The following is a 27,018-nucleotide window of genomic DNA, read 5'->3' on the forward strand; positions in this document are numbered from 1 at the left end:
ACATACCCTTTGCGGGATCAAACCACATGTAGTTCCGGCATTTGAGATTTAAAAGGGTAGATGACCCATTTATTTTGGATTTGGTGTTTGGGGAAGGGTTTAAAGCCCTTGCACTTGGTTTGGACTTTATTTGTGTGATTTGGAATGGATTTGATTTTTGTGGTGTTGGGAGAATTTGACTGGAGTCAGTGATTCATTTGGGACAGGTTGAATTTGACTGGTGGAGTTAGGGATTCTGTTTGGAGTTGTGGTTGCATCTAGTGGGTCGTTAGATTGCCTACATACCCTGTGAAGGGATCAAACCACTGTAGTTCATTGGAATTTGATTTTTGTTTTTGCACTGACTTTTGTATTCGATAGAGGTGTACATATTTTTTGAACCCATCAAATAGAGTTTTTGAGTGAACACCCAATTTGATAGACCGTCCACCAACTTGATTTGGACACCCATCGAGCCGAATTGTGTAATGGGCTTTGTGCTGCTTTTCCACTTGCCATCGAATCATATTACGGAACCATAGTGATCTACTTCAAGTGAGTGATTTGCTTCAAATGATTTGGACACCCATCTTGACTAGCTTTGAAATGGACTTGCTTCCTAATTTTTTGGTAGGAGGCCCGGCTGAGATCTATCAATTAATCAACACCTGTTTGATTTTCTTGCTGCACCAATTTTCAAGAGAGGACCAACTCAATTGTTTTTTGAAGCCAATTATCCAGTGTCTTGCCTTTTTTTGTTTCTTTGACTTTTATTCTTTTGGAAGAGACCTGAAACATAAATATGAGCAACATGCTACCCATTTCGTTGGTTCCACTATGTGAACCACATATTAAACTTTAATCAGCCACATATTAAATTAGCTAATTGTCCTTTTCTATCAATACAAGTAGGAGTGGTCATCTGCTACAAATATTGAAATATTTTTCTTGGCTGGCTCGGTGGCTCTTTTGAGTGCTACCATGTATCAATTGCTCTTCCCATCTTTTTCTCGCTCTTTTCAAGTGGATAAAGTCTGATGGCGTATAGGAAATTGAACTGGAATCTTCGGTGCTTCTCTTGATGACTCATAGGGATTCACTTGCTCGTTTTGCATTTATGTTTAAGCAGCGGATCAGATGCCTACGACCTGTTCGATGGAAGTCCTGTGTACGTGTATCAATGTGTCGCTACTTCCCCTTCTTTCTTCATCAATTGGTGATGGAAATTTGGGGCGAGCTTTGGAGCTTTCACTGGTTTGCTGGCCTCTCCCTGGTACACGAATGGCAACAGAACTCAGCTCATTTTTGTTTTCTTCCTCCACTTGGGTATGCACGAGCAGTAGTGGCGTCGAAGCTTGAAGATGGTGGCATTAGGCAGGGCTGTAGCTTCGTCTTTTTGACATCTGCGTAGTACCAGCTCCCTCTTGTGGCTTCGTCAACAGCAGTAGCAATTTGCACCAGAAACAATTGTGTCTTCTTTTCCCCATCATCAGCTTGTGTTCCTTTGACAGAGCCTCTGTATGTGGTGCGGGTGCGAGTGCAGGCAAGAGGTTTGATGGAGCTTTTCTTTGTTAAAAGCTCTGTTGACACTGTTTGCTGCTGCAAAGTCCTTGTTGGTACTCAACAAGGCTTAGAAAATCACCACCATCAGTCGTTCACTAGGAGAGCACCATCATTTGTTGACGTAGTGGTCCTTCACCAGGAGAGCAGTACCATCAAGATCACTTTGCTTTCGCCACCTATACGCAGGACGCACCGCCATATAGGCATCGAGAAGCAAAGTGAGGCAAGAATGGCATTGTGGTTTTGATTTGTGCCAGGGAGGTGTGGGCAGCAACTCGACTTCTCCATGATTGCTGATGTGGTAATCACCTTGGTCACCAGCAGGAGACTATGAGGATGTAAGCAACATAGACACTCCAGAGAGATTTTTGGCCATGCTTCATGGATCTTAGCACTTGACAATGTCTGCACCATGAAAGCAGAAATTCAGTAATTTCAGGAGATAATCATTGTATACCTGTGACTTATGGAGCTTTTTCTACTGAAATGTGGTTCTCTGTCCGTGGCTTCTCTTGGAAAGCTTTAAGGAGGGAATGCAGTAGAACTCCAGTCTCGTGCGCACTCTCCCTTTTCCGCTCTCCTTTTTTTTTTTTTCTTCTTTCGTTGCCTCTCTGCCCTCTCTTTTTGTTTTGCTGCTCTCCAGTCTTTCTCCCCGTTTGCTGCCGAAGACGTGCCTTTTTATAGGCAACTGGATAAACTTGATTAAGATAGCCATCAATTCAATTCAAATTGAGGTTATGATAACCTTTGTCAATTTAAATTGAAACGAGTATAGCAGCAACCACCTTCTATCTTCCACGTTGAAAGTTTCTGATATCTTTTGGTCATTCAAACTTTGTATAGATATCAACATTGACTCGGTCTTGAATTTGCAAGATGGGAAGATTATCCAAGATTCTAAATTTGAATTCTGATGCATTGAGTACCAATCCACGTGATGCATGCATGATTTGTTCTGTTGCTTTCTTCTTCTTTTTTATTTACTTGTTTTGAAGATAGAGTTTCTGTCATGCATTTGAAGACAATTAGAACTCTTCTTTCTTTGGTCACAACAAACCTATACATTATCATGCTTTGGAGATAATCAAGCTAACCAACTTGAAAGCTACTGGATTCTCATTTTTGCATCGAACCACTTTTTTACTTTGGGTTTGTGAAAATTTCGGTCTCAACAACAACTAAGAATGATCAATCCTATTCTGCAAGGCACTGATTGGGAAGTGAGCACAGACGATCAAAACTCAGCTTGTACCTGTAGCAGTTGGTAACTACCATTCAGGTTCTTCAAGTGGCTCAGGTCCATAGCTCGCCTTTTGAGACTCAGAGGGTGCTTGTTCTTTTGCTTCTTCTTTCCAATGTACTCATCGGTCATCAGCTCCAGGTCCAAGGTACAAATACTTGAAGTTTTGGCTATGATTTCCCCCTTTGAACCTTCCATCACTATCACCTTAGCCTTTCATCATACTGTCCACCTTTCCAGGATCTCCATCATTCCAGAGACAGTGTCGCCACATCTTCTTCGCTCACTGATCTCACTCCCATCACACCTTCCCCATCAAAATCAGAACTTTTACATGTCATCTGTTGATGAAATTTCTGATTCATTTCCTATACCATATCCTGGCCTTTTTGGCAGAGGTAATTGCACACTTTTAATTGTCAACATAGATATCACATCTGACATGGTTGGCCGATCATCTGCATTTGCCCCCACACATAGTAGACCAACATGCAAGCATCTTAAGAATTGATCTTTGTTAATACAAGAATTGCCTAGCATTGGATCCATTAGTTCTAGCCCTGCACCTTTTTTCCACAACTCCCATGCCTGACGAATAAACAAGATTATATGAATCCATGAATATCAGAAATATTAAATACCAACCTTAAACGATCATATCTTGTATTGTATATAACTATGAGAAGAACAGTACTTCAGAGATTTGTATGACTTACATAGACTGGTAGATCCCAGGCAAGAGTTTTGGAGACGTCAGAATATCTTCTACTTCTACCACTTAGAATTTGAAGCATTGCCACTCCAAAACTAAAGACATCAGATTTTACTCCAAAAATTCCCAAGGATGCGTACTCAGGAGCCATGTAACCACTGCACCAGTGCACCATATATATAGTAAAGAGAGTTCAAAGTATATACATGAATTCATAGCAACCAAATGTGACCAAAGACATATTGATAAATGATAACACACCGTATACTTACCATGTCCCAGCAATGCGTCTAGTTTTTGCTTTCTTTCTATCACGTGTCAAAATCAGAAATTTTGGGATTAAAACTTTAATCAAGTAGAATATTACTGGGTTTTATATCTCTGTGAATTCCTCTAATTCTGGAGTATACGTGCAAGTAAACCAATCCTTGAGTAAGTCCTTTAATTATATTGAATCGCTTCCTCCAATCTAGTAGCAAGCTTTTGGATGAATCTGTCAATATGTTGAGTCAATAAAGAATCAGATAACAAATAGATATACGCACTCTACAGAACAAATACTTGAATTCAATTACTAGAGATACCCCAGACCTCGTAAATAGTAGTCCAAACTCACTTTTGGCATGAACTCGTATATTAATATTCTCTCATCACCATGAATGCAATATCCTACAATCTGAATAACGTTTCTATGTTGGAGTTCACCTATAGTTCTCAGTTCATTATTAAACTCCGAAAATCCTTGCCCTGAATATAGTGAAAGCCTTTTCACAGCTACCTGTTGTCCAGTCTCCACGATTCCCTGCATTGTTAAACCATAGTGTAATAAAAAAAGCTAATATGATTCCCAACAGAAATACACTTTCTTTAAACCCTTAATTACCTTATACACACATCCAAATCCCCCTTGTCCGAGCTTGTTTTCCTCAGAGAAGTTGCATGTGGCCAACTTGATAGATGCATAGCTGAACTTGCCCTTTGTAGATCCATGACTAGGAGTTATTGTTGGTCTCTTAAACTTTCTAAAGAATATTGAAAAGATATGTTTATTGGCGTGAGCGGCTGGATTATTGGAGTCGGAACTATGGTCGCTCCAAGTGCTACCAATATCTTCATCACATGTTTCAGACTCTATGGATACCACTCCTTCCAGTTCCATGATGGGGTTAATAACTTCATGACACCCCTGAAAGGAACTCATTTCCTGATTCAAGGTAGCAAATTAAGAATAAGAAGCTTAAATGGCAAAAAACTAACCCAACTTATTGAAAAACTAAATTCATTAATACCAACCATAGAAGCAGTATGACCACCAGACTGAGATTTCCCTTGTTTCCCAGTTAAAAAAGGATGCTACATGAAATGAATTAGAATATAAGAACCTGAACAGAAATATGGGTTAACTAATGACTACTTCAAACTCACCACAGAAAATGCCATGCATACAAACATAAATTCACAATAGAACTAGAAATTTACTACATATATTACAGAACGAAAATTCCCATCACATAAAGAGAAACCTTAAAACAGATTAGAATTTACCTGAAGCAGCTCAGACGCGGATGGCCTCAAATTTGGTTCCCTAGCACCAGACCACAGTAAATGTGAGTCCAAATAAGCAATACATATATGTTGAACATCATATGATCAATCTACATAACATACGCCCAAAATAAGGTAAGATTAACGCTTGGATGATTAAAAATATTAGCATACTTTTGCAGACATTCCTGTAGAAAATCTTTCACTGAAGAAGAAAGATGCTCAGGGATTGGTGGATGAGAGTTGGTTGTCCCTACATAATAGAAGAAAGCAGCAACCTAAAGGAACATGGCTTCAGTGCAACAAATGGAACGAGACAGAGTACTTTCCTAAACTATTCAAGATATCAGCAGATTGATTACCGTTCGAAATGTTTGTTCCAAGGAGGATTTCCCATGGCCATCTCAATCACAGTACATCCAACACTCCATATATCAGCGGAGCTAGCAAATCAAATATCCTCATATATCAATCTTATCAGCTGTCCCTCCAATAACATAAAATATATGAAACTTAACCTGTGAAATGGATCTAAAGAATTATATGCAAAGAAATTATCTTCTATTTTCAAATCTTTAGTAAATATTCAGTATAATATCCCAGTCAAGCAATTATAGTTTCCTATATACAAAATCACGCCTCACAGACCGATGTATATTCAGGGGCACACTGGAATTCATCAAAATAAATTGTTAGTGTGCTCCTTAACAGGATTACTCCTAAAAACATGGTTCAGAGACCTGTCTTTACTTATCTCATGTACAATATCAATTTCTTTTTACATATACTGTTCTCATAAAAACCTTTTTCTACATTGCCATCTTTACCTCGCTTGTACATGTATTCTTTTTTATCAACAAACTTTCCATACTACACAAAGACAACTAATTGATGTATATCAGTAAAATGGTATGTCATGCATCATCAAATAGCATGCCCAACTTCAAGTAGATGCAACCGGGGGGGGGGGGGGGGGGGGGGGGGGGGATCAGGGGGTGTTGGGGTTGGTGGTTTGTGGGGGGTGTTTATTAATTATGCGTACAAGTTATGACCAGTCCCACGAACGACTTCAGGAGCCATCCAATATGGCGTACCCCTTGTAGGCTTTGCAGAAGAACTGGTTGCCTACAATAATGCACCTCTCAATTAGATGGGAAATCTATAACGAACATTGCCACATTCAATCATCTATGAACCAACTCAACCTGTTTGGATGCCCCAAAATCTGCTAGTTTAATGCGTCCTTTATTATCAACAAGGATATTTGCTCCCTGAAAATCATTAAGCATACACATTAATACTTAATTGCACAAGGAACAGATTAGAAGAAGGGTGACAGACCTTATACAAGCATATAACACTAGCAAGTAATGCAGCGTACCTTAATGTCCCCGTGTATGATTCCTTTTTTGTGTAAATATTCTAGTCCCAGCAACAACTGCTTAGTGTATGTTTTTATCACCTGCTCAGTAAACCTCTACAACTTTAGCACTGGAAGCACACCTATGCTGTACAAATTTAGTCGACAAGAACTTACAGGAATGGAGAAAGATCCAAATTTCTCGAGAAGTGATTGTATGGATCCACCAGGGACATATTCCAACAACATAGTCACGGTTTCATCCTCCATTTCCATCCCCAAATACCTCTTAAAAACCAGAGACTACAGGATCAGAAAAGCGTAAGAGTTCAAGAATAAAACTAGGATACAAGATTACACTCACAACAATTTTTGGATGAGACAGGTTTTCTAGAAGCTCCATTTCTTCTTGGAGGGCCTTAGTGTCAGCCTACTTTGCAGTAAAACCATTAATTAGCAAGCATGAGGATCTAAATGAAATTAGCATACCTCTACATTACCCATTTAACCAAACTCAAATTATAACATACACAACAAGAACTGAAATACCAACAACTCAGCCAAATCCGTATAACCAAACACTTCAGAATCAAAATTCAACAAAACCCAAAATCAAGGAACACTGACACTAAAACTAGCCAAATCTCAGATTGAATAGCAAGTCAAGAACAAAAACTTGAAAGGTCAAAACCAACCAAAACAGCACAAAGCCAATGAAAATAATTGGACCTCTTTAGCAGCAATGAGCGCTCCGGATTCAGTATCCATGCCCATGTAAACACGGCCAAAGGTCCCTGAACCGATCAAATCGCCCTTCCGCCATTGGATTGAAGACATTGTTGGTGAAGACTCTGTTTTTGAACGCAATACTGTTATTGAGTTGTGTCTTGCTTGACTACTTGTTCTCGTAAAGATGAGACTTTGTCATTTCGAGGATGCCCACATTCGACTGGGACCAGCAGACCAAAAGCGCCATTTGATTTCATACTTGCTCTAGCTTTGACTTGGTCTACAAGAAAATGAAGGAACATAGAAAATTATAAATCACATTGTAACTTCTCCTTACTCTCTTGGGAAAATACACTGTTTACTGTAGAGTCATGTACATCTTCATGGCTTAATCTTACGTGCATCTTCATCAATTCATAGACCAGTTTTGGGTTGTACTTCTTGTTTCTGGGACCACGAGCTTCCTAGTAAGCTTGAAAGAGTTGGAGCAGGCCTTGGTTCGGATAGTGCACTTTGTGGGCCGGGTTGTCAGTTGTTTCGGGCTGTCGGGTCACGCTACATTTGGTCAGGGAGTTCTAGCAGTGTGCACTCCATCTGCTGTTCCATAAGAATTTGGTCAGGGAATTCTTCATCAAAGCACATGAAATGCTGTCTACAGATGGAGAAATTCATGTGAACACAAGAGTGCAAGACAACATATCCTTCCAGTGAGTGGAAATTACTGAAAATAGCAGAAGATGTTGGGTTGTATTCGGTTAGTGACTTAGTGAAGAAAGGTTCTAATTATTTGATTATCCCGGCAATGAAAATAAGAGAGGAGCTGAGATTTGTATCAAACTTTTTCGGTGGGAATGTCTAGCACTGTCAGATTTGTCAAGAACTACATGTACTGTTGAGCTACCAGTATTTCCAGTTTCAACTTGGGTGCTTTGGATGGTAACAGAAATGTATGGGCGCCTGGTGTATTGCCATGTTAATGAATGATCTGGCAGGCCCTTTTATCCTTTCATGCATCTCTGCCACAAAATAATGTGTTTTATTTCATTTACTGTGTTTCTTCAAAATTATTGAGAAGAAATTTTGATAGAAAGTGGGACTACCGCAATTGGGAAACTCTTGAGCAAGTTTAGGGTGTTTTGAGACTATAGCGTCTCAATGTACAAGAAAATTTGTAATCAAATAGAACAAGAAAAAATTCAAAATATCCTCACAGTTCACTACTCACAAAGATCTGATAACATTAGAATTTGGACATATAGGCATGTGATAGCATCGCAGCACCAAGCAGTATGCATATATAACAATAGACCTAGCAAGGTCGATCTCCTACATTAAGGAAGTCAACCGAAGAATCACATACTTTGGAGTTTGGATATTACAACTATAGTTTCATAACTTTTTAATACAAGAGCAAATGGATCTCCTTGGTTATCTTGGATTCTTGACAAAAACAGGATCCCATATACAAATGCAGTCTTAACTGTCAAACGGATATTTGGGAATAGATATCACATTATTCATCTCTCAAGGAGGTTTTTATAGTACTACATCCATGTACACAAAGGAAAGTAATCAATCCTAATCTAAGTCAACTATAGCACTAATGCTAATTGATACAAAAAATAAACCTAATCGATACACAATATAAATCATAATAAAGTTAATTAATACAACTCATGTCAACACTCCCCCTCAAGTTGGTGCATAGATATCTCGAATGCCCAACTTGTCAAGTGAGCTGTGGAGTACCTTACTAGAAATAGCTTTTGTCAGAATATCTGCAAGTTGATCTCCAGTCTTCACATAGGGTACATCAATAATCTCTGATTCTAGCTTTTCCTTGATAAAGTGTCTATCCAATTCAACATGTTAATTTGTTCTGTCGATCATGTTAAATTGGATTATGTGCAATGTCTATGGTTGCCTTGTTGTCACAAAAGAGATTCATAGCATGTTTGGGCTTGAACCCTAAGTCCTTCAGTAAGTTACGTAGCCATAACATTTCACAAACACCTTGGGCCATGCCTCTATACTCTGCCTCTGCACTAGATCTGACAATTAATTTATGTTTCTTGCTCCTCCATGTCACAAGGTTACCTCCCACAAATATGAAGTATCCTAAGGTTGATCTTCTACAAGTGATACATCTAGCCCAATCTGCATCAATATATCCAGCCACCTCCAAATGTTTATTTTTAGAAAACATGATCCCTTTGCCTAGAGCTGATTTCAAATAACTAAGAATACGATATACTGCATTCATGTGGTCTTCACTTGGGGCATGCATGAATTGGCTCACCACACTCACATCATATGTGATGTCAGGGCGAGTGTAAGATAGATATATAAGTCTACCAACTAGTCTTTGGTATCTCTCTCGATTGGTAGGCACTTGATCAAGATATTATGCTAACTTTTGATTTTGCTCCATAGGTATATCTGCAGGTTTGCAAGCCAACATGCCTGTTTCAGTGAGTAGGTCTAAGACATATTTCCTTTGAGATAGGAAAATGCCTTCCTCTGATCTGGCTACCTCAATTCTTAGGAAGTACGTCAATCCACCAAGATCCTTAATCTCAAATTCAGATGATAGATAAGCTTCCAACTTCTTCACTTATTCCTGATCATCTCCTGTCACGATCATGTCATCTACATAGATCATCAAAGCAGTCAGCTTACCCTTCTTGTGAAGAGAGTGTGATATGATATCTCTGCTTGTAGCCAAATGCCTTCATGGACTGTCTGAACCTTCCAAACGATGCTCTGGGAGATTGCTTGAGTCCATATAGAGATTTCTTCAATCTACACACCATTCCTTCTTGTGAAGGTGCAATGAACCTTGGGGGTAGATCCATTTATACTTCTTCTTTCAGATGTTTATGCAAGAATGCATTATTCACATCAAACTGCTTCAGGGGTCAATCCAACTTCGCAACTAGAGACAATAGTACACAGACATTACTAATCTTGGCTACTGGTGCAAATGTTTCCTGAAAATCAATACCATATGTTTGTGTGTAGCCTTTAGCAACTGACCTTACTTTGTACCTGTCTAATGTCCTATCAGCAGCATACTTTAAGGTATAGATCCACTTGCACCCCACTATTTTTTTTCCTTGAGGTTTTGGTTTGAGTTCCCATGTATCATTATGTTCTAAAGCTTCCATTTCAACCTTCACTGCCTCAGTCCATTTGGGATCTGCTAATGCTTCCTGCACTTTATTTGGAATGACAATAGTAGATAATTGAAACACAAATGATGCATATGACTCGGACAACCTATGAGTTGATACATGATTACTAATGGGGTATTTGCTTTGGCTTTAGGATTTGGCTCATACTGGGCTTGAGGCTTCCCTCTAGTTGTATGATCTGGCAATTGATATTTTGGGCACACACTTGTTTCAGTGTTGGGTCCTGTTCTAGAGTTAGCCTCATTATGTATGACATCATTAGACACATGATTAGGGACATGCTCATCATTTCTAATAATATCTGACTCAAGTTTAGGATTAAGACTTACCTCAGGAGCATCCTCATGAGAAATAGGGACCGATGTGGTAGGAGTAGGGGGTCTTCAGTTGAATCTGGCAAGATTGACTGAGGTCGATCATCAATTCTCATGGCTGGTACTTCTGGTTGATCATCATCTCATGTTGTTGGTTCTTCTAGATCCATTTGATTTCTTCCTTCTACCACAATTCTTTCTTTCACAACAATTTCTGGTACTTCTGATGTTGAAGAAGATGACTCTTCTCTATATGTGCTCTCCCCCTGAAGAGAAATCTTTGGGGCAAAGAAAAGATCTTGCTCACAGAATGTCACATCCATGGTGACATTCAACTTCTTGGTAGAGGGATTGTACGTGGCACTTATATCCTTTCTGGGTAGAACCATATCCCACAAAAACACACTTCTCAGCACAACCATCTAACTTTGTTCTCTGATGATAAGGAATGTGTCTATAAGCCACACAACCAAAGATCTTGGGTGGAAGTGTATGTAGTGGTGGTAAGGTAAAGAATTGGCCAAGAGCTTCAATGGTGCTTTTGGACGTATGTGGGCATCCTCGTTTGGTGCTTGAAGAGCTTGTGTGGGTAGTCAATTTAGGAGATAAACGGTGCTAAGGATGGCATCACCCAATAAGTATTCGGGCATGTGGGCTCCTACAAGCATGCATGAAGCAGGCAACTTGAAGGATATGTTGGTTTTTCGGTTCTGCCACACCATTTTGTTGAAAAGTTTGGGGACATGTGGTTTGGTGGATAATACCATGGTTGTTTATGTACTAATGGAGGGCATGGTTCACATACTCACCACCATTATCTGTACGGAATACTTTGATGAGAGTTTGGAATTTGGTTTGGATCATGGTATGGAAGATTTGAAACATAGAACAAACTTCACTTTTATGCTTTAACAAGTAAACCCAGCACATTCTTGTATATCCACACATAACAGGAAATACTACATACCAGAAGGAGTAGCTGGACAGGGCCCACATACATCCGAGTGGGTCAAATCAAATGGCATAACACTGTGAGAATTGTTGATGGGATAGCTAGCACCGCGACTCTTTCCTTGGATGTATGTCTCACATTGGAAATCAGACTCCTTGCAAGTTTTGAACAAGGTGGGAAGCAAACTCCTCAGATAGCTAAATGATGGATGTCCCAATCTCTGGTGCCACAGCCATATGTTGTCTCTCTCTTTTCCTGTTGAAGTATTATTCTGAACATGATTTACTTCACTAGCATGAAGGTCACCGACATGTGTCATTTCCATGTAGTACAATCCCCCCTTCTCAATACCACGTCCAATAATTTCTCCTGTGAGGATGTCTTGAAAGTCACAACACTAAGGATAAATAATTACACAACAATATAATTGTTTAGTAATTTGACGCACATACAACAAGTTATTCGACAAAGAGGGGACAACTAAAATTGTATCCAGGGTTATTGAGGGTGTCAAAGATACAGAACCAGCATCAGTGATAGGATATGCGTCACCATTAGCATTAGTGACAGCTAACATAAGGGCATGTGATAGTGTTTGGATGACACTAGGATCATGAGTCATATGATCAGTTGCACTTAAGTCAATTATCCACATATCTTTCCATTTAAAGTTTGAATTTTTCAAAGAGTGGCCATATGTACCTGAGTTGGCTTTGAAAGTTGAATCGAATGCTAGATCATAACAAAAGTATTGATTTACCTCATTCGTCATTGATGACATTTTTGAGAGAGACATTTTGGTGACATAAAATATATTCTCTCACAACTTTTGATTGAGCTGCCCATTCGGGTTTTCAACTCAACCAACTTGTTTTTACAAGATGGAACAATTTTAATAAGCTGACCCTATTCTAGTACACAATTGAAATAACTCAAACACAAAAATTGCTAACGCAGTGTAAACCTCTCCACTGAGGAAACTTCACTGCGTGGCTTTTTATGTAGCCAACACGAAGAATCAATCCAATATGAAATAATCAAGTTTACAGTATACAAGTAATGTTTGTTCACAACAAACACTTTCTCTTAGCAACAGATGCTAACTTGTTTTACAACTGTTCTAACTTCTAATTTATTCAACATCAACTACTAGCTAATCTGTATTCAATCATCCTCGTACTCAATCTTCTCACTGATCTTGAGAATGAATTATGCAAGTGATTGATTAAGCAATGAAACACATGAAACAAACACTGAGAGTTTTCAAAGACCGATTTGAACAACCAAACTAGAAGTTCAAGCAAAAACCAGTTTTATGCAAAAACAAAAACTCTATCGATGAATTAGTTTGAAAACCCTTTTATAGGAGCAGGACTCCCCCTCAAACAAATCATATCTTAATCATAGAATAAGATAAACATGGAAAGGTCTTAAAACCGTTTTTGGCATGTAATCAGATATGCATATATAAAGAGATTTTAAGATCAATTAAAATCAATGCATATCAATTTAGAACCATGTAAATATGATATGTATTAAATAGACCTTTATCTCAAGATCAGTGAGATAGCTTCCTTGAAATTCTCTTCATGCGATCTTCCTTTATTTCCTTTGTTTCTGCGAGCAATTAGGAGAGTATCTCTCCTGGTTCTTTGCATGTCTGTTGTCCTTGAGATCTTGGGAAGGTCATGTGTTGAAGGGAGTAGGCCAAGTACTTACAATCTCCCCCTTTGGGCAATCCCATTCAACACATGACAATCTTTCAACTTGGTATTCCTGCATGTTAGATTTCAACAGACATATACATATTGTGACAGAGAGTTACTTGAATAAAGGAATCAGTTTCCATCCTTTTCCTCATCCAAGTTACCAAAATAAAGTTAAATAATAATAAAAAGCATCCCAAAAGTACTTGTGCTTATGCACTTACAACTTAAAAAAAAACTTTTGTCCATCAAAAATTAAAAACATGCAGAGACAGAAAGAATAATAAAATTTTTTTTTACTCCTTCTCCCCCTTTGAATGGGAATGCCCTTCGACTTCCTCCATAAGCTTGACGACATGATCCTTAAACTCCTCGCTGTCCATTGAAGGTGAGCTCTCCTCAGGGGTGACGGCTACTGGAATAGCAGTGGAGGAACCGGGAGCGTCAAACACGGGAGGGTGACGCTGCATGTTCCGGATCTCCTGTGTGAGAGTGGTCAGAGCATGACGAGTACGAACTAGGAGGGAATGCATGTCGTCCATGTCTGTAGTGAGGCAGGCAATCCTCTAGTCAGCCACCATGATCTGGTCACGGAGACTATCTAGAGAGACAGGAGGAGGAGCAGCAGAGGTAGCAGAAGAAGAGGAGCGAAGAGGAGGGCTCCGACTGCGCTGACGCTGCATGCCGGGACGGAGAATCCCTGCTCTTGCAGCGGCCTGACGGCCTTCCTCTGGAGGAGGCAGGCGGCGATGTCCACCAAGTCGAGTTGTGTGTTTTGTGCGAACCATGGTGAGAGAGACCAGTTAATGAGCGGACCTGCACACAGAGACAACCAGGAGTAAAATCCGAGGGAGACAAGAGAGGCTATATAGGAAACAGTTAGGTTTAGGGAAAACCAAAGAACACACCGATTGGGATAGCGTCTCAATTGAGGAGAGAAGTTATGACAATTTATTGTTCCTAGAAGTACGCATGCAGAGAACTTCTCCCCCTCAACTTAGGCATAATTATTATGGAAATTAAGTATAGTCAAATGACCGTCAAGAAAGAAAACGAAGAGACAAAAAAAAACAATCGTAAAATCGGCAATTATAGCAGATGATTGTTTCCTTTGCTAAGAATCAAGACAATGAATGCATAGGTCATATCGATGAGAGAAAAAATAGCATAGTTTAAGCACAGAGAGCACAAATCATGTAGTGAAGAGAACATAGGTCAGAACAGCAGGCATGATGTATTCTATCAACAAATGAATGAGTACTCATAGTCAGACCTTAGGAAGAAAACTTGTGATTATAGTGAGTATAACCAGTATATGGGGCTTCGAAACAAGTTTAGTGAAGAAGAGAAGTAGTGAAGTAAGAGAACTAAACATGTGAACTACGCTCAATAAATTTCCTTAAAAGGAGTGGAAAACATTGTTCCCAAGCACGTATTGGATTGGAGTCATAGACCCGTTTTATTTTGTGACACTTAGAACTCATGTAACAAGACTTTTCTCAGCAACTCCCAGAACAAATGTTCTTAGGGTACTAAACATAACAAGGATGCTCCATGGAGAAAGTCTCGAGTAGTTGTCTGCTTTATTTGATTTTTCGTGCACAGATCACTCACCAACTCGTTTCTTGCAAACCTTAGAAAGTTCACCACAACTAAGGCCTGATTACTAGGAGAGATGGGATAGAATCATCCATTCTCGTTTCTTACAAATCCTAGAAAGTTCACCACAACTAGGACCTGATTACTTTGAGAAGATGTAATGAGTTATTTGAGCAGTTTTAATTAGTTCCCCTAGTTCACTGAAACTCTTAGACAATAAACAAGGAGCATGCCACCACATAGGCTATAAGTGAAAGTGCATAACTGACTAAGATACGAACCATGAGTACACCATATTTGTCCAGAATAAGGCATGACAATAGTGTCCAGAGAAAATGTACAAGCCACTAACAACAGTGGTCAAAGCACACTAAGATCATAATTTTCTCAAACAACAGAGGACAGTCATTCTTGTGCCTTAGTGCTTAGAACATATCCCAAGTGCATTTCTCAACATCTCAAACCTAGCAGTGTCAAGGGGCTTAGTGAACAAATCAGCAAGTTGATTTTCAGTGGGCACAAAGCTTAATTCAAGTATGTTTTGTTCAACTAAATCCCTAATAAAATGATATCGAAGATCAATGTGCTTTGTTCGAGAGTGTTGAACAGGATTTTTGGTGATATTGATAGCACTGGTATTATCACAAAAGATAGACAACTTACCTTGATTGATGCCGTAATCATGGAGCATTTGCTTCATCCAAAGCATTTGTGTGCAGCAACTTCCAGCTGCAACATACTCAGCTTCTGCAGTAGATAGAGAGATGCAATTTTGTTTCTTGCTGTGCCAGGCAACCAGGTTGTTGCCAATGAAGAAACATCCCCCTGAAGTACTTTTTCTGTCCTTTAAGTTTCCTCCCCCAGAATATCCTGCAATTTCCACATTAGTGTCAAAAGTATAGAAGATTCCACAGTTAACTGTGCCAGCAATATATCGGATGATCCTTTTGACAGCTTCTAAGTGGGAATCCTTAGGATTAGCTTGAAAACGAGCACATACTCCCACACTGTAGGATATATCAGGTTGACTTGCAGTAAGATATAACAAGCTACCAATCATGCTTCTATAGATTGTGGAGTCAACAGGTTTCCCATTCTGATCTTCACTCAACTTTGTAGTGGTACTCATGGGATTATTGACCACTTTCTTGGATTCAAGACCAAATTTCTTGATTAGATTTTCAGCATATTTGGTTTGAGAGAGAAAAATACCTGCATCAAGTTGCTTTACTTGCAGCCCAAGAAAAAAAGTCAGCTCACCACACATGCTCATTTCAAATTCATTTTCCATGACAGATTGAAATTCTTTTACAAGATATTTAGATGTGGAACCAAAGACAATGTCATCAACATACACTTGAGCAATAATAATATCATTGTTTTTATGTTTGACGAATAAGGTCTTATCAATGGAACCTCTAGAATATCCTTTGTGCACAAGATAATTTGAAAGCCTTTCATACCAAGCACGGGGAGCCTGTTTTAGTCCATACAGAGCTTTTTCAAGCCTGTACACATGATCTGAATGATGTGGATCAGTAAAACCTTGAGGTTGTTCCACATATACTTCCTCTTGTAAAATACCATTTAGAAACGCAGTTTTGACATCCATTTGAAACAGTTGGAACTTAAGATGACATGCCACAGACAAGAGTAATCTTACAGATTCTAGTCGTGCAACAGGAGCAAAAGTTTCATCAAAATCAAAGCCTTCAACCTGTGAATACCCCTGAGCCACAAGCCTAGCTTTATTTCTAACCACATTACCCTTTTCACCACTTTTGTTTCTAAAGATCCACTTAGTTCCTATGATATTGCAATTTCTAGGTCGAGGTACCAAGTACCACACATTATTTCTAGTGAACTGATTTAGCTCTTCCTGCATAGCATTAATCCAGTGATCATCTAACAAGGCTTCCTTTACATTTTTTGGTTCAATCAATGACACAAAACCAAAGTGGGATATGATATTCATACTGAGCAAATGTTCAGTAATAAAACACAACAAAACATTTTCTTGACTTACCTGTGTTGTAGCTTGCCTTCTGGTTGTCAGTCCATCGGTTATATTACCAATAATGTCATGTCTAGAATGGTCTTTCTGAACTTGCTTGAAACCTCTTTGCATTTTTGGGGTTGGTTCAAAAATGTTATCAGTGAGTTCCTCTTCATCATTCTGAACTTCATGGCTTGATATTTGAGGAATTGATGAAGATGTAGATGATGTATCTGCAAAAGATTCTTCCTGTTTCATACATTGATCATCAATAGAGACATTAATGGATTCCATAACAACTCGAGTTCGTTTGTTATATACCCTATAAGCTCTACTATTTAGGGAATAACCCAAGAAGATGCCATCATCACTCCGAGCATCAAACTTACCAAGATGCTCTCTATCTCGTAGGATATAGCACGGACTTCCAAACACATGTAAGTATCCAACATTTGGCTTCTTACCTTTCCACAGTTCATAAGCTGTTTGATCAGTACCTGGTCTGAAGAAGACTCTGTTGATTGTATAGCACGCAGTGCTGATAACTTCAGCCCAAAAAATTTTGCTTAAGCCTGCATCATGTAACATAACTCGAGCCATGTCCAGCAATACCCTGTTTTTTCTTTCTACAATGCCATTTTGTTGAGGAGTGATTGGAGCTGAGAACTCATGTGACACACCAAGCTCATGAAAATAGTTAGAAAAGGCAACATTTTTAAATTCAGTACCATTATCTGACCTTACTCTAACTATGTGAGTATTTGATGATTGCTTTTCAGTGATTAATTTTTGGTTCAAGTTTTTAAAAGATTCAAAAGTTTCAGACTTATCTTTAAGAAGTTGACCCATGTATACCTTGAAAAATCATCCACAATAACAAGCATATATTTCTTACCTCCAATGCTTTCGGATTGAGCTGGTCCCATGAGATCCATGTGTAACAGTTCCAATACTTTTGAGGTTGTTGCAGAATTCACCACCTTGTGAGATGCCTTGGTTTGCTTTCCAATCTTGCAATCGCCACATATCTTGTCAGTTTTGCCTTTTAGATTGGGTACCTCTGACACATTGTTTGGAAGATAGTTTTAGCAAGTCTTGATAGTTTATATGTCCCATCCTTCTGTGCCAAAGTTCAAAGGTTTCTTCTGTGGATCTTACAGACATGCAGGACTGTAAGCTAAAAGATTCATTAGCTTGAATATGGTAACAGTTATCAAAAGATCTCTTACCTCCCATAATACCTTCTCCTTTCTGATTTAAAACCAAACATCTCTGTTTGTTAAACCAAACATCTTCATAGTCATCAGCCAAATGGCTGACACTGATAAGATTTGCAGTTAACCCTTCGACAAATAATACATTTTTGAGATTGGGTATACCTGGAGTGTTAACCGTACCTCGAGCTAGTATATTTGCTTTCCGCCCATCTCCAAAAGTGACGGATCCAGTTGTGCGTTCATCTTCAAAGGAAGTGAACCAGGTTTTGTCTCTAGTCATGTGTCTAGAGCAGCCACTGTCAACATACCAAAAGTCTCGTCGCTTTTCAGCTAGAGCAGTCAAGGCTACCAAACAAGTTGCCTCAATATGAGCTGAATTAGCACATGCAAAGAGACATGTAGTATCAAATCCATTTTTCTTAGTCCAGACATCTTTTCTTCTTTCAGTTTGAAGATCTTTCTTAGAGAACAGTTCAGTTAGTTTGTTAATGAGTTCCTTTTGTTCTTCAAGCTCACACTTTAGAGATTCAACAGTACACTTTTCTTGAGAAAATAGTGAGTTTGAAAATCTTTCATTACATCTAGGTCTGATATGTCCTATCTTACCATAGTGATGACAAGTAGGAATGAAAGTTCTAGAGTTCGCGTACCTGTTTCGACCAGTGGTGGATTCTTGGTCAAGTATTACCTAATAATTTGGTGGTGGTTGATCTTCCCTCCGTTTCTTCATAACTGTGGCTTGATTATCCATGGAAGCTTCTTTCTTTTCTACAGATGATCTCGATGCTCTTACGAACTTAGTGCTCTTGGAACTTTCTCCATTGTACCCTAATCCAGAAGTGTCATGAGGAGCTTTTCCTGATCCAAGCAACTTGGACATGGAACTGGAGCTAACATCGAACTTGGTGAACTTTTCTTGAGTTGATCGTAACTCATCTTGCAAGGACTCAACTTTAGTCAATAATTCCAAGTTCAATACTTGTTGTCCTTTAACTTCCAGTTCTAGCATTTTGTTTTGATTCTGTTGAGATACTCAGTCTTTTCAGTCTTCCAAGTTGAAGACTTCTGGTCATCTTGCAAATCTGCTAGTTCACCTACATGTTTGCTTCTTTCCAGTTCCCATGCAGATTGTGATGTTTCCAAAAGTTTCTCTAATTTTTCTTTTTCGGTTCTCAGGAATTCAACTTCTTTTTCCAAACTCAAGTTTCTGAGGAGAGTTGCCTTTGAAGCTTTGTAGAGTTGTCTGCAGCGGATATTTGTTTCATCATCAGAGAAGGCTTCATCACTGTCAGAGTCAGGTAGAAGTGATGATACAAACGCAACATTTTCCACTTCCTGAGACTCATCATCACTCCAGGTTGAGAGAAGTGATTTATTGTTGCTATTTCCATGCTTCCTATTTCCACAGTCAGTGGAAATATGACCGTAGCCACCGCACTCATAACACTTAGTTTTGCCTGAATGAGTTCCCTTGAAGTTTGTTTTCCCATTCTTGCTATTGTAATCACTGCTGCTACTGCCATTGTAGGAGTTTTTCTTAGATGGGTTGGGATTTCTGGATGAGTTCTTGTTTTTGAGGAATTTTTTAAATTCCTTTGTCAATAGCGCAAGATCCACTGTCTCCTCTTCTTCTCCTTTGACTGCCTTGAAGGCCACACCTTTATTTTTCTTCTCAGGCTTCAATCTCATTTCATAAGTTTTAAGATTTCCGATGAGCTCATCAAGTGGATACTCATCAATATCAAATGAGTCCTCTATACTTGTGACTTTTGAATGAAATTTTTCTGGCAAAGCTCTGAGTATCTTTTTGACAATCTTGTCTTCATCAAAGGGTGCCCCCAGACTACGACATTGACCAGAGATTTTAAGAATTCTACCATGAAAGTCATCTACTATTTCATCATCTCCCACGGTCATTGTCTCGAATTCAAAGATCAAGGCTTGTAGTTTCTGTGCACGTACCTTTTTATTTCCCTCGTATGTAGTCTGTAGAAGATCCCATGCATGCTTGGCAGTATCACAATGACTGATTCTCAGTTTTTCTCGCTCAGATAGAGCTGTGAAGATGCTGTTCTTAGCTTTGAAGTCTGCTTGCAGATCACGAACTTCTTCTTCAGTCCAGTCCTTCCTTGGTTTGGGAGTGACAATGGAAGAGCTCTCTCCTTTTGCTTTTATCACAGGTACAGTCCATCCATTTTCCACAATATTCCACACATGTTCATCTTGAGCGTAGAGATATGATTTCATGTATATCTTCCACTGAGTATATTTTTCACATCCACCATTGAACCATGGAGGACTATTGACAGATCCACCAGCAGCTCTATCACGTGAATGTTCCATCTTTCCCGGGATCACTAGAAGAATCTAGAACCCGCTCTGATGCCAATTGTTTTTACAAGATGGAACAATTTTAATAGGGTTTAAAAGCTGACCCTATTCTAGTACACAATTGAAATAACTCAAACACAAAAATTGCTAACGCAGTGTAAACCTCTCCACTGAGGAAACTTCACTGCGTGGCTTTTTACGTAGCCAACACGAAGAATCAATCCAATATGAAATAATCAAGTTTACAGTATACAAGTAATGTTTGTTCACAACAAACACTTTCTCTTAGCAACAGATGCTAACTTGTTTTACAACTGTTCTAACTTCTAATTTATTCAACATCAACTACTAGCTAATCTGTATTCAATCATCCTCGTACTCAATCTTCTCACTGATCTTGAGGATGAATTATGCAAGTGATTGATTAAGCAATGAAACACATGAAACAAACACTGAGAGTTTTCAAAGACCGATTTGAACAACCAAACTAGAAGTTCAAGCAAAAACCAGTTTTATGCAAAAACAAAAACTCTATTGATGAATTAGTTTGAAAACCCTTTTATAGGAGCAGGACTCCCCCTCAAACAAATCATATCTTAATCACAGAATAAGATAACCATGGAAAGGTTTTAAAACCGTTTTTGGCATGTAATCAGATATGCATATATAAAGAGATTTTAAGATCAATTAAAATCAATGCATATCAATTTAGAACCATGTAAATATGATATGTATTAAATAGACCTTTATCTCAAGATCAGTGAGATAGCTTCCTTGAAATTCTCTTCATGCGATCTTCCTTTATTTCCTTTGTTTCTGCGAGCAATTAGGAGAGTATCTCTTCCTGGTTCTTTGCATGTCTGTTGTCCTTGAGATCTTGGGAAGGTCATGTGTTGAAGGGAGTAGGCCAAGTACTTACACAACTCCTTTTCTTTTTGTCCTAATTTGTGCTTGAGGTGCCCTTTTGGATTTTCAACTCAACGGACTTTTTTTATTATTATTATTTTTATTTATTTATTATTTATTTTTGAGTTGGGTCAGATCCGATCAGATTTCAACTGGGTCGGATCTGACAGAGCGGGTCCTGATGAAGCGGGTCGGGTCACGTTACTCACGTATAACAACAAACGCTGATGCTCGACGTCGCCGGTGGTCTGGGTACGCGTCGTGAAACTTCGATGTCTGCCGGATTTGAAGTGGATTGTTGGTCGGCTGGTCCTCTGCAAATAGGGACGTCAGGTTCTCTGTTAGCAATCAGCGGTGTTCGGCGCTGCAGGATGAGCAAGAAGGCGGCGCCGGTTCGTGTCTTGATCACCGGCGTCGAGCACTGACTGAAGAAAAATGTCAGGTGGTCTGGTACTGAGGTGCGAATCCGATCTCTGCCGGAATTGGGATTCGAATCCGATCACCGCCGGAATTGAGTCTGGGTTGACTTATTCAACTAATGTGGATTTAGTATTTGGTCTGGTACGAGAAAAAAAAAAGTCTCTCTTTTGGGTGGTAGTGTATTTCTGGAGATTTGTCTTCTCGTTCTTTAGTGTATAGCAGCGGAATTCAGTTAAGGGTCCAAGGGTTTTTGGGTCTCAAGAGCATAATGCTCTGATATCATGTCAAGTGAATATTTGGGAATAATGTGATATATTTATTTATCTCTTAAGGAGGTTTATATAGTATTTGTTGTAGGAGAATAGAATTGTGTGTTATCATTAATAATAGGAGCCCTTTAAATAGGGAGTTACAAGGTACCCAAAAGGTAATAGAATCCGATTACAATTGAATACCTAAAACACATTCTTATTACAACTCTAAACCCTAGTTTGTAGAGGCACACATTATGTCGATATCTTTCAACACTCCCCCTTGTGCCGCTCAAACTTGGTGATGACGCTTTAATTGTTGTCTCGTTAAAAACCTTGCCAGGTAACAAAAACCCTGTGGGACAAACATAACCCTGGTCGAAGGACAAAAAGAGCACAACACGTCCTTCACTCTTTGAGATCGAACATGTAGACATCATGCCTCCCCCTGATGTCAATATCTCCCCCTGATTGCTACAATCATGGGAGTTCGGATAACTTTCTCAATCCGATGCTCTTCACATGTTTCTCGAAAGTGGATTTTGGTAATGACTTAGTAAATAAGTCCGCTACATTATCCTCCGATAGGATTTGGTTCACTTCAATATTTAGAAATGCTTGTTGTCATTTCGATGGAGGGGAGGAGGAGCACGGAAGGTGGCATTTTGCCTTATGGGGTCCGATCCCACACTTCCGTCGTCTCTTTTCTCTGTAGGGATAGAACAAGCCCATATCAATCGTACCTCTCAAATATCGAAAGATTGTCTTTATACCAATCTAATGGTGTTGCGTTGGCGCGGGGCTATGTCTAGCCAACAAGTTCATAATAATTGAGGTGTCCGGTCTTGTATTATGCTAAGTACAATAATGCGCCTATTGTACATAAATAAGCACTTTTGCTATTAACACGTCTTCGTCATCATCCCTGGGACGAAACGGATCCCTTTTAGGGCCAAGACTACGGACGACTATGGGAGTGCATTTTTGACTTTATCAAAAATGTCTATTGACACGGTATACAAGTTCTGAATCTAGACAAAACCGTGTTCTCCCAGGGTCATTCCTCTCAAACTCGGATTTTAGGTGTTCAGCGGTTTCCCTTAACTCTCAAGGGTTCCAATTATGTTTATCAACATAAACCGCGACAATTGCAAATCCGGAACTTGTCATGGAAACGTGTGGGCATAGTTCATCATATCCCTTCCCAATCAAGTAGTCATTTTAGTGAGCATTTCAACCTAGTTGCAAATGCGCTCCGTGGTCTAGAGCCACTTGACTTGGGTAAATAAAGTCCAGAAGAACCTTCGTTATATTCCGTATCTAGATCCCCATAAAGATACGTAGTGACCACATTCGTAAGCTGCATGTTCAGTTATTTGGAAGCTACCAAACTGACAAGGTAGTGGAGTGCAATGACATCCATTACGAGAGAATATGTGTTCTCGTAGTCGATTCCAGGGCGTTGTGAGAAACCTTGCGCCATAAGGCGAGATTACCATATCTTTTTCTCATCACGCTATCTAACGAAGACCTATTAATGTCAATAGGTTTTATGTTAGGAGGTGTTGACATCTCAGGCCCTAAACCATTCATCTTCGTTAGTGAATCCAATTCAACCTGGATCGCATCTTTCCATTTAGGCCAATTTTCTCTACGTTGGCATTCTTCAACGGAGTAAGGTTCGATGTCATTGGTCTCAATAATTCCATGTCCTCATGTACACTAGTGTAGTTCGTAGAGATCTCTATATTCTTAGGAATTGGTTCTAACATTGAGGCGTCCCCCAATGATGTCTCTTGGACATAACCACAATCCAAAATATTCTCATGAGACGGATTTTGAGTATCAATGATCAATGGATCAAGTTGTGCCAAACTCGCTCTCTTCTTAGGGCGAGAATCCATCGAACCTATGGGTCTCCTACTCTCTCTAGAGGAACCCATGGCCTATGACGCCATTATGCCACCTTTGTGGCGTCGCCATACTACCATCCATGGTAGTGGTGCAGTACCCATCTTCTTTGGGTGGTACCATGTCCTCTTGTGGGGACATCAATCCTTGCAGGCATGTTTGCAGCAGGTATATGTGATCTCGTCACTTTTAGGGGATCAAGATGAGACATAGTGGGGACAGACCACGACAATTCCTGTCGTTCCTGTTGAACATTGACGTTCTAATCTCCCCCTAACGACGGGAAGACTGTCTCATCAAAGTGACAATTCGCAAATCCAACGAAATAGAGATTTCCTGTCAAGGGTTCTACATAGCGGATTTATAGTTGGAGACTCATGTCCAACAAATATATATATATATATATATATATATGCATTCGTTGCAATGACTCATGGTGATGCGCTGTGGCGACGCAATTGGCACATGAACCACACACTCAAATATGCATAAATATGAGATATTAAACTTGAACCCAGTCACTAGCTGTAACGTAAATAAAAGTTGAGTGGCTGTTATGAGTCGTAGACGAATTAGCATAGCTGCATGCGTTATTGCATAACCCAAGCGGAAATATTGGTGCGCATTACCAATGTCCGGGCTACCATTGTAGTCGTTTAATGGTGGCTTTTCCGCGAGACCAATTGGGTGTGTACATGAAAATATGATACTTGATATCAATACCCAATGATATGCAATAGTCATCGAAAACTGTCGATGTAACTCTCTAGCAGTATCAAGTCAAATTGACTGAATGGGATGATCTGGGTAGTGAGCCCGTAGCCATATGTTATGTGCTAGGAGTGTAGTATAAGCAGCATTACGAGTGGATAATGGCACAACACGTGACCAGCGTGTTTGCGTATCAACCAACACCATAAAACATCTATATGGTCCGCAAGTTGGTTGATCAAATCCATAGAATTCCCTTAGATTCTTTGTGAGAATGGAATTATTTCCTCAATCTCCTTTGCATAGGATGGTCTCAATCCTAAATAACAGGCTTTACAGAACGAAACATGGGCTTTATAATCAACCAATAAAGGTTTTGGTGAAGCCATATTGTCACAATAGACTTGAGAAGTAGAGAGAGGAGTTTATGGCGTCAATGCCATGTATTTGCCGCAGGGGGTAGGCGGCACCGGCCATGTATGGCCTGTCTTTGCACAATCATGGCGCCATGAGGCGCATGTGCAGCTCCTCGAACCAATTCTTGGTTCTTACTTTTCTTCATTCTGAAAATGGATGTCCGTGTAAAGTCTTTAATACACGGATCATCACTTCAAAGCCTATATGTGTCAAAATCCCATAAGTCGTCTCTCATGACATAGTTGGATTCAATAACTCAAATAGTGGTTGCATACAACCCACTAGAGCGACACATAAGTTTCTCTAATACTCGTTCACGTCCGTAGTCATTAGAGGTGATGCAAAGGAACTCTGTCCATTCTCATAATGTGTTTCCACATGAAAACCATTGGCTCTTATATAATAAAGTTTGAATTAAGGTATGTCCAAGACATTGAGTAAAAGAATTGACACTTTATTAATAGCCAATGATTACATCAAAGTTTCCAAAGTCTAATCCAAAATAAAATCAAAGTAAGACACATTGTAGTCACTCTATCCGTTTGGTAACTCCAATCAAATATGACCAGGAAAGTAGAGAGAGATGTTGGTGGAGCGAGGCTCTCTTAAGTACTAATAATCTCAATGACTTTCCTAGACATCACATTTTATTGGGTCTGCCACATAAGAAAGAGTTAATACAATTGTCATTTATTGACTAAGGCAAATTGCCATTACAAAAGTTCTTGGAAAAATAAAAAGGACTAATCTAATCAAAGTCTGTTGCATCCATGTGCACTTCATCTTCAGCTTTGAAGTCCTCTATGGTGAGATTGACATCTCCACCATCTTCTTCTTCTTCTGCAAGGTACACTTCTTGCTCTCTCAGGTCCTTATATGCCCTGTATCTTGCAGCTAGTTCCTCACTTGCCTTGCATTGCTTGAACCAATGCTCAATTGATCCACATCGATGACACTCATCATTGCGGTTGCCTCCCCTTTAATTGAGGTGCACGTTGCGGGCGTTCCCTAGGAGGGTTGGTGCCACCACCACGACCCATTGAGTCACCATTACGGCTAGGGATACCACGACCCCCTCTCCCACGTGTGGCATTACCACCACGTGTATCCGCACCAAACTTGCGGTTTCCTTCCTGGTTAGGGTGGTTATATGGACCCATACGTCCCTCATGTCCCCCATTCTTAGGGTACCGCTCCTTGCGCCTTCCTTTGGGTGCATTATAATTCGCCTCATGAACGCTCTTAGTTCCAATGGGCCTTGAATTATAATTCCTCACGAGTATGTTATCATGTTTCTCAGCTACAGATATAATATTGATAAGCTGATGAAACCTCGTGATCCGTCCAGCATTGACTTCAGTACGGTATTGCTTTGATACCACAATGGCTGAAACGGGGAAGGTGGAGAGAGTCTTCTCAATTAGCTCTTGCTCTGTGACAGGTTGCCCACAGAATCTCAACATGGATTGTAAGCGAAGAGCCTTTGAATTATATTCAGCAACAGACTTGAAGTCAGCAAAGCGCAGATTGTTCCATTGAACCTTCAAGTCAGGGAGGAGGGAATCTTGGACATTGCCAAAGCGCTCTTCTAGCGCTACCCATAGCTCTATTGCATTCTTGATCGACATATACTCCAATCTGAGTGCCTTATCCATATGGCGTCGCATCAAGATAACTGCTTGAGCATGCTCTGTAGATGTTCGGTTGAACTCAATATTCGGGTAAGGTGCCTGGATTATGGGTAATATTCCCTTGGAAGTGAGATGATTCTCAACATCGGTTACCCAATTGTGGTAATCCGAGCCTGTTGAGTCAAGCATGGGAAAGTCGAGTCTAGGTTCATTCGACATCCTGAAAATAAGAAGAGAAGGTATATTAGTTTCGGAGTTAAACTTCCACGAAAACTAAAATAATAAGATTTCCGAGCTATGCTACCAAGAAATCAATTTCCAAGAATCTCTTTTG

At 39.6% G+C, this 27,018-nt stretch overlaps 3 protein-coding genes across 3 annotated transcripts; all 3 read right to left on the bottom strand.

Moving 5' to 3' along the window:
• Positions 1–773: 773 nt before the first annotated feature.
• LOC112202684 (G-type lectin S-receptor-like serine/threonine-protein kinase At1g11300) lies at positions 774–5,251 on the bottom strand. Its single transcript, XM_024343691.2, has 8 exons — positions 5,214–5,251; positions 5,040–5,079; positions 4,788–4,847; positions 4,378–4,698; positions 4,086–4,296; positions 3,767–3,987; positions 3,499–3,652; positions 774–3,370 (listed from the first exon to the last, which is right to left on the bottom strand). Exons 3-6 carry the CDS (start codon positions 4,788–4,790, stop codon positions 3,842–3,844), a joined length of 681 nt encoding a protein of 226 aa, XP_024199459.1. The 5' UTR covers positions 4,791–4,847; positions 5,040–5,079; positions 5,214–5,251; the 3' UTR covers positions 774–3,370; positions 3,499–3,652; positions 3,767–3,841.
• Positions 5,252–6,027: 776 nt separating this feature from the next.
• On the bottom strand, positions 6,028–7,335 carry LOC112202683 (mitogen-activated protein kinase kinase kinase 3-like). The gene is made up of 6 exons (XM_024343690.2): positions 7,129–7,335; positions 6,764–6,829; positions 6,577–6,687; positions 6,421–6,501; positions 6,245–6,310; positions 6,028–6,164 (listed from the first exon to the last, which is right to left on the bottom strand). Exons 1-6 carry the CDS (start codon positions 7,234–7,236, stop codon positions 6,072–6,074), a joined length of 525 nt encoding a protein of 174 aa, XP_024199458.2. The 5' UTR covers positions 7,237–7,335; the 3' UTR covers positions 6,028–6,071.
• Positions 7,336–19,108: 11,773 nt separating this feature from the next.
• Positions 19,109–20,449, bottom strand: LOC112203330. Its single transcript, XM_024344315.1, has one exon. It carries the CDS (start codon positions 20,447–20,449, stop codon positions 19,109–19,111), a length of 1,341 nt encoding a protein of 446 aa, XP_024200083.1.
• Between the last annotated feature and the right edge of the window lie 6,569 nt (positions 20,450–27,018).

This window comes from Rosa chinensis, chromosome 5 (assembly GCF_002994745.2).
Source record: "Rosa chinensis cultivar Old Blush chromosome 5, RchiOBHm-V2, whole genome shotgun sequence".
In the NCBI taxonomy this organism is placed as follows: Eukaryota; Viridiplantae; Streptophyta; class Magnoliopsida; order Rosales; family Rosaceae; genus Rosa; species Rosa chinensis.

Excerpts from the sequence above, each read along its gene's own strand:
- LOC112202684 (XM_024343691.2), bottom strand. Across the intron at positions 4,297-4,377 it reads GATTTGGATGTGTGTATAAG|GGAATCGTGGAGACTGGACA; the intron begins GTAATTAAGGGT and ends TTAACAATGCAG. Across the intron at positions 3,988-4,085 it reads TTTGGACTACTATTTACGAG|ATTCATCCAAAAGCTTGCTA; the intron begins GTCTGGGGTATC and ends ACATATTGACAG.
- LOC112202683 (XM_024343690.2), bottom strand. The coding sequence starts at position 7,236 with ATGTCTTCAATCCAATGGCGGAAGGGCGATTTGATCGGTTCAGGGACC. Across the intron at positions 6,830-7,128 it reads CGCTCATTGCTGCTAAAGAG|GCTGACACTAAGGCCCTCCA; the intron begins GTCCAATTATTT and ends ACTGCAAAGTAG. Across the intron at positions 6,165-6,244 it reads ATTTTGGGGCATCCAAACAG|GCAACCAGTTCTTCTGCAAA; the intron begins GTTGAGTTGGTT and ends GCATTATTGTAG.
- LOC112203330 (XM_024344315.1), bottom strand. The coding sequence starts at position 20,449 with ATGGAACATTCACGTGATAGAGCTGCTGGTGGATCTGTCAATAGTCCT.